The sequence below is a fragment of the Canis aureus genome, chromosome 7, assembly GCF_053574225.1.
Source record: "Canis aureus isolate CA01 chromosome 7, VMU_Caureus_v.1.0, whole genome shotgun sequence".
NCBI classification, from domain to species: domain Eukaryota; kingdom Metazoa; phylum Chordata; class Mammalia; order Carnivora; family Canidae; genus Canis; species Canis aureus.
The window spans coordinates 69,515,270-69,522,500 of NC_135617.1; the positions used below are offsets into that span (position 1 = coordinate 69,515,270).

Consider the following 7,231-nt stretch of genomic DNA (forward strand, 5'->3'; position numbering starts at 1 on the left):
ATGCAAAGGGTCCGCAGGGGCTCGTCCTTCACCACTAAATCAACACTTTGCTAGGTGTCTACCGCGTGCCCGGGACCGCGCATGGGGAGGAGTATTCGTAAAGAAACACCGATCGGTCTTACAGACAAGGACTGGGCAAGGAGGGGAGGGGAAGGAGAGAAAAAGGAAGAAGAAAAACATTTTTAAAATTCTCGGACCTCCCCAACATGGCGGCATCAAGGGCCTAGTCTGACCTCCCCAACATGGCCGCCACCCGGGAGGGCGCGGACAGACCTTCCCATCATGGCGCGGGGCCCCGCCCGCTCCGCCGCGGCCGCCGGCGGGAGCAGTTCCGGGTGCGGTGCGCGCCGGGGGCGGGCTGGGGGCGGCGTCCTGGCCATGGCCGGCCTGTCGGACCTGGAGCTGCGGCGGGAGCTACAGGCCCTGGGCTTCCAGCCAGGACCCATCACCGACACCACCCGGGACGTGTACCGCAACAAGCTGCGCCGCCTGCGGGGCGAGGCCCGGCTGCGCGGCGAGGAGCGGCTGCGGGAGGAGGCCGGGCTGCGGGGCGAGGAGCGGCTGCGCGGGGAGGCCCGGCTGCGCGAGGAGGCGCCGCTGCGAGCCCGGCCCGCCGCGGCCCCCCTGCGAGCGGAGCCCTGGCTCTCCCCGCCGGCCTCGGGCTTGGCCTACGCGACCTCCGGGGCCTACGGCGACGGCGGGGCCTCCGCGGCGTCCTGGGCCGGGAGCCGCGGCCTCGCCTACCCCGCCCGCCCCGCGCCGCCCCGGCGCCGCGCCTCGGCCCGGGGCAGCTCCGAGGAGGACGAGGACGCCCGGCCGCTCGACAGGGCCGCGCCGGGCCACGGAGTCCGTCGCTGGTGGGCCGCGACCCCGGCCCCGGCCCCGGCCCCGGCCCGGCCGCCCTCCGCCCTCCTCGGCGCCGCCCCGCGCCCGGGCCTGCGGGCCACGCGCACTGGCCCTGCGGGTGCGGCGCGGGCCCGGCCCGAGGCGGGGCGGCGGCTGGAGCGCTGCCTGTCCCGGCTCCTGTTCTGGGCCAGCCTGGGGCTGCTGCTCGTCTTCCTGGGCATCCTCTGGGTGAAGATGGGCAAGCCCTCGGCGCCGCAGGAGGCGGAGGACAACAGTACGTCCCGGGCCGGGCCGGCGCAGGGGAGGGCCCCGGGCGCGCGAGTGAGCGCCCACCTGAGGCCACCGGTTCCTCTCGGCGCCAGGCTGCCCCGCCCGGGCCTTGCCAGCTGCTTCTGGCCGTCTTCTCCCCTCCAGACCTTGCCTCTGCTCCCCGCCGCCGCGGGAGAAGAGGCCTGGAGTTCCTGCAGCCATCTCTGTCCTCACTCTCCTGTTCTGTTCTCCATTTCTGCCCTCGCCCTCCCTACCAGTCTCCCTTTCAACCACGTGCTGGAAGCAGTCTTCATTCCTAGTCATTTCCACCCCAACCTCTGGTTTTCCCTCTCCAGAGAAAACCACACCCCTCTCCAACAGGCAGGTCCACCCCCATTCCTTTTTAGTTCTTTCTTAACTTGGATCTCTGGCTCATTCACACATTAGTGCCCATTTGAAGACACCCCAGGTTTGACTGCCCACAGATCGGATCTGGTTGGGTTCCCAGCTTTGCATCACCAAAAGCGTTTAAACTGATATACATGGAGGTGTTTATCCTTGCTAGCATTATCCTCCTGGAGTGTGTTAAGAGAGAGTTCTGTGAGTCAAGGACATTCCCGGCCATGCTTCTGTCCACATTTTAGTTAGTGATTGGACATGCCAATAAGAGGTCTGCAGGATACAGTGGGTATCCTGACTAGTTGAGGATTGGTATGTTTCTTAAAAGGGGAATCTGCTTCTTGGGTAACTGGGCTTTAGTCTCAACATGAAAATGTAAAGGGTAAAGTGTATAAATCTAAAGTATAAAGTGAGTTCACTAGCCTTTGATATTCTTTGCAAAGCATTGTGATGAATACTGTTCCCAGCCTCAAGCCAAGGCCGCCACATCTTTCTTTCCATGCCTAGCAGGAACAGCCAAAATGCAGGGAGAGGCCAAATTGTACCTTAGCTGTTGCAGCAGATGGGTGTTTGGGTATATGAACAAGTCTGTGGGCATGGGGATCCCAGACTCACACACCCAAATAACTTCTTGGCTATGAGAGCAGTCTATCCACTTGCTAAAGAAAGTAAGCAGACCTGGGAGGGTCGTGGGACTATATGATACCACAGCAGTCAAACAGTACAATTTTCATAGTCCCTGCTGAGATACTTTAAGACAACAGCTCTTGGGTATATCTTGGGATTTAGCTGGAGCTCCCCTCCCGTGGTGGTACAAATCCCTATTCAACATATCACTTGGCAGTTTACAAAACAATCATGTATATTGACTTGTTTGAGGTTTACTCCTTGAGTTAAGCAGCGGAAGCTTTATTGATCCCATTCTACAAATGAGGAGGTGGAGGTTCAGAGTGGTTGAGTTGCCCAAGAGCCCATGGCTAATCATTTCCAGCTACCATTTGGACCAGTGGTCCTAGTCCTGATTCCTCATCCGGGCTTGGGAAACCCTTACATGTTACTATCGACATTTTACAAGTGCCATATTTAGAGGACATCTTTCTGGTCCCCACCCTTAATGGGAATGTTTTACTTACCCTGAATTTTGGGAATGGTTCTCTTTTGTAATCTTTTCCTGAACCCACACTTTTAATTTCCTCTGTGTTTCTTTTCTTGGTCTCAGTGAAATTATTGCCAGTGGACTGTGACAGCAAAACAGATAAGGTGAGTCTGAGTTTCTCTAGCTTTTGTTATTCCCCCCAAGGATGTTAGCCTCCATCAGGAGGTAAACTTCCCCAGAAAAGGATCATAATAGGATCATTTTCAGGAGTGCTTCCTGTAATGTACCAGAATCACATCGTGTTCTGTGATGTTTGTGTCAGACTCAATTGTGGCAGGCGACAGAGTACTTGAAATAGAAAGAATAGAACTCCCAAGATCCAACCCTGGCTTGTTATGGTAGCTCTCCTATCACTCACAGTGCCGGGGACTTTGATCTGCCTAAGTCAATCTAGGCGGATGCAGTAGGTTGGGCTAAAGGACCTCTCAAGCTCCCTGGCTTCCAGAGGAAGGGCTGGCAGTTTTTAAGCTTCTGGAGGCCGAGTTCTCAGGTCCACGTTCCCTCTGCTCCGGTGTCTGTGGCTGACAGTGCTGTTTGGATTTGAAACATCAGGGAGCGGGTGGGGTTGTTTTAAATATATCTGAAGTGGAATTAGGCCTCTTGCCTATAGATTTGTTTTATGAGGCTTTAATGTTCCCTACAAATAATATTTGGGGAAGGCGAGCAGCCCCATCCATTTATGAGTCATGCACGCGGCATTAGCTAGGAGCTGGGATGCTGGCACAGGTGATAGTCTGGGGAAGATAGGAGGCAGTAAATTTTCAGGTCATAAATCCTACCAGGTCAGGAGCCTTTTCCTGCTAGAGGGCATGACTTAGTAGTCTAATTATTAAGTGTGCAATGCCAGGCCTCTCCCAAGGCCTCAGTCTCCACGTCTGGCAGCCCCGGGGCCTAGGAAAGTGCACACAGTCAAGAGTTCACTCTCTTATCCATGTTAACAGAAGGGGTGGCCTGGTGTAAATAATAGCCTTTATTTCTTCTCTGGCTTCCGCTATGTCATCTTTGGGGATGTTTTATTACATTCACTTGTTGCATTCATCCACCAAGTATCTTTGCCTCTCAGTTGTTTTGTGAAAACAGATTCATATTAAGTTGAAAGTGCCTTCTGTCATGGAAACCACAGTTGATGATTACAGGAAGTGGCCCAGAAAAATAGGTAGTGGCCAGAGGGAAAACTAGAATTTTGAACCCGAAAGCAAGGAACTTTTCTGTAAGATTTCTCTGGTATCTTTTTTTTGTTTGTTTGTTTCTCTGGTTTCTATCTCTTGGTTCATCTCCCCAGCTGAGTGAGCCCCAACGGGCCCATCCCGGGATCTTGCTAAAGATGTGCTCGGTGAGCAGCGTGGGTACTCGTAACATCAGGGCATCAAAAGGCAGAGTCTGGGCCTCATCACAGGCCCCAATGAGCTGAGCTCTCATGGGGTGTTCTTGGCCGTCATGAAGGGTGGACACAGGAATAGGCAGTTTGGGAGATGCTCTTGGCTTTGGTGAGGCTCTTGCTGAAAAGTCTTATTCTTTGTGTGGCTCAGGCTCCCCCAGAATCCAGATGGGCATTGGAGTTTGAGAGATATGTGTTCTTTCCCTTCTCAGCCAACTATGACACTTAGCATTTTTCTCTCTGCCTTTGTGCTGCTGAAAACGCGTGGATAGGCTGGGAGTGGGTGTGCTGTCTCAGGCCATCTCGTGGTCTAGTGCCTTCCGTCCTTCTGTTCCCTTTAGGTGGGATCAGCCCCGCTTTGCCTAAACGTCGGTGAGTTTGAAATGGAGTTAATTGTGACCACCTCTCTTTTTTTCCTGGTTGTGACAGTAATAGATGTTTAGTGTAAAAAAAAATGTGCCAAAATCAGCCATGATTCTGCCACCAAGAAATAATTTTGGTGACATTTGGGGGTATTTCCTTCCCTTCTCATTTGTTTGTGTATGTATGTTTATAGAATTGGGATCTCCATGTATATTCAGTTATATTTCTTATTATCAACATTTTCTATCACATTCATCTTTAAAAGGTAGTTTGGGTATCTGATTCTACTTACAGATTTGTGCGTTGTTTCTGAACGTTAACAGTCATGTGTGTAAATCTTGGTAACCCCATTTTGTACTTGGAAAGGCTTTTGGGTCTTTAGGCAACACAAGGGAACATATCTTGGCCTCTGAGACTTTCAGAAACCAAGTCCCTCAACGTTGCAGATGAGGGCATCAAGCAAGCCCAAGAAGGAAAGTGACTGTGGTTCTTTCCACAGTTGTCAAGCCAGGCCCGGAGCCCAGGACACCCCAGTGACACCCCAGAGGAGGTCTGAAGGGGGCGGTAGGCTTGGAGTTGACCATCTTCAGCACTTGTTAGCTGTGGGATCTTGGTGGCCTAGCTATGGACTCTAAACCTCGGACTCCTCATCTGAGAAATTGGGGTGTGGTAAGGATTGTGGTGAGGATTCAGTGCAGACTCATGACAGCCCGTCATTCACTCTCAAGGAAGAGCAGTTTTTCTTTTAAATATTCTAAATCTAGCAAGTCTAGCAAAATGGTTTCAATTCTGTTATAAGTGGAGGAGATCTAGGTGTATTCGTGTTCCTGTTTTCTCATACAGATGACTTTTGTCCTCTATAGTTTTAAGATTTCTAGAAATTTCCCACTTCTAGTCAGGAATCCAGTCTAAGATGAAGCAGTTGCTGCAGCTAATCCACCGGGCAGACAATTTATAGGCAGAATGTAGGCACCTGACTCTCCAAAAACAGACAGGAGCGGCCCAAGGGAAGACAAGGCTGCAGTAGTAGCATTTGCCTGGCCCACCAGGGAAGCTGGGCTGCTGCATCTCCCCACAGCCTAGTCACCTCTGCTCCACCGCCCTGCTTAATGGCCTTTATTCCCGTGGGAACTGCAGGACAGAGGCTGGGAGCCTTCAGGATGGCAATTCCTTAGTTACTATGTCTGCTTTTAGTTCTGCCTCTGTTTTCATGGTGCTCAGTTAACCCAGTATTTATCGACCCCGTCCCTGGGCCCACCACTTTACAGAATTTGGGTTAGGAGTTGTGCCTTGCTGCCTAGCACTTGGCAGTGCAGCCAAGGAGGTAAAACCAGCTGGACGGAGCCCCCTGCCCCCACCACTGCTTGCTGACTGCTTGTCCTGTGCCCTTCCAGTTCTGTCAGGCCAAGCAGAAGGCGGCCTTGCTGGAGCTGCTGCATGAACTCTACAACTTCCTGGCCATCCAAGCCGGTGAGTGGATATCTCTGGGCCTGAGATTCCTCGTGGGGGCTGTGGGCTCTTCCCCTCATCAGCCTGGCTGGGGCTGGCTGGCAGGAGGCCGAGATGCTTGCTGGTGATCTCCCAGAAGACACACTCAGAAACCAAGTCTTGCCCCAATTCTCCACTTAGACACAGCTTTCTTAAGCCTATAGTTGGTTTTCATATCCCCTTTAAGGGTCTCAGGGGTCCTGGCCCCTGCACAAGCCTGTTTTCTCTGGATGCCCACCACTCGATGCTTTCATGTTGCACTCGCAGGAGCCAGGCCCCAGGTCTCCTCAGAGTCTGGATCTTCTGACCTGGAGATCCTCCTGTACCAGATGGTCGGTCAGGCCAGGAGGAGAGGCCTATGCAAGTGGCAGGGGCCTGCCCGGTGGGCTGGTCACACTCAGGTCCACCCAGCTTGCCAGGGCCCCCGTGTCACATCTGGTCCTGATCTCCCCATCTAGCTGCAGGACCTCGGATCAGTCCCTTAACCTCTCAGAAACTGTCTCCCTCTCTAGCCAAGTGGTCCTTGGTCTTTTTTTTTTTTTTTTTTTTTTTTTAACAAATGAAAATTGTTTTACTCTAGAGGAGGACATTTTCAGTACCCCCATGAAGTACCTCTAAAAAGTAATCCATCCAGAAGGCTTCCCTACTATTTTATTTAGAAAATTATTCTTTGAGGCCAGATATATCACCTCCCCACACCTCTCAGAATCACTTGCTTAGGGCATAGTGTGACCTGAGCTTGTGCCCCAAGCTTGGTGCACCAGAACCAGACAGAACTATTCAGTCTTATGGAATGTTCAAGAGGCGCCTCTTACCTGTGGGGCCAACCCTTGTCTAAAGTCATTGCTAGGGAATCCAGGCTGGATGGGCTTGTACTGGGCCCTCAGCCCTTGGGGCAGGTCTTATGGGCCATAGCTCTGCCACCACCTTCCCCTGACTGGCAGGAGACTAGTGGCGGTCAGGAAGGCATCTGTGAGCTCGGAGGAGGAGCAGTAGGCATGGGAGCTCACAGCATCACAGGCCCCAGGGGCCTTTCTGCATGGCCTGGGTCCTTGGACTATAAATTCTGGCCCTTTATTTTTTTCAAGATTTTATTTATTTATTCATGAGAGACACACACAGAGAGAGAGAGAGAGGCAGAGACACAAGGCAGAGTGAGAAGCAGGCTCCGTGCAGGGAGCCCGATGTGGGCCTCAATCCCAGGTCTCCAGGATCACCCCCTGGGCTGAAGGCAGGCACTAAACCGCCGAGCCACCCAGGCTGCCCAAATTCTGGCCCTTTAAGAGAGTGTTCCAGACCTTAGTAACTCAGTTGTGGTCCAGGGACAAGCAGCATTAGGATCACCCCAGAAC

The 7,231-nt window shown here is 53.0% G+C and overlaps 1 protein-coding gene across 2 annotated transcripts in view; it reads left to right on the plus strand.

Moving 5' to 3' along the window:
* Nucleotides 1-340: 340 nt before the first annotated feature.
* Nucleotides 341-7,231, plus strand: part of LEMD2 (LEM domain nuclear envelope protein 2) — a 17,580-nt gene continuing 10,689 nt past the window's right edge. The window contains exons 1-3 of one of the 2 annotated variants that reach the window (XM_077904395.1): nt 341-1,120; nt 2,714-2,754; nt 5,786-5,861. In XM_077904395.1, coding sequence (XP_077760521.1) covers nt 379-1,120; nt 2,714-2,754; nt 5,786-5,861 — 859 coding nt within the window. In that variant the 5' untranslated portion in view covers nt 341-378. Of the gene's footprint in view, nt 1,121-2,713; nt 2,755-4,890; nt 5,061-5,785; nt 5,862-7,231 lie in introns of those variants that run through there. The other variant, XM_077904396.1, reaches the window with a different exon arrangement.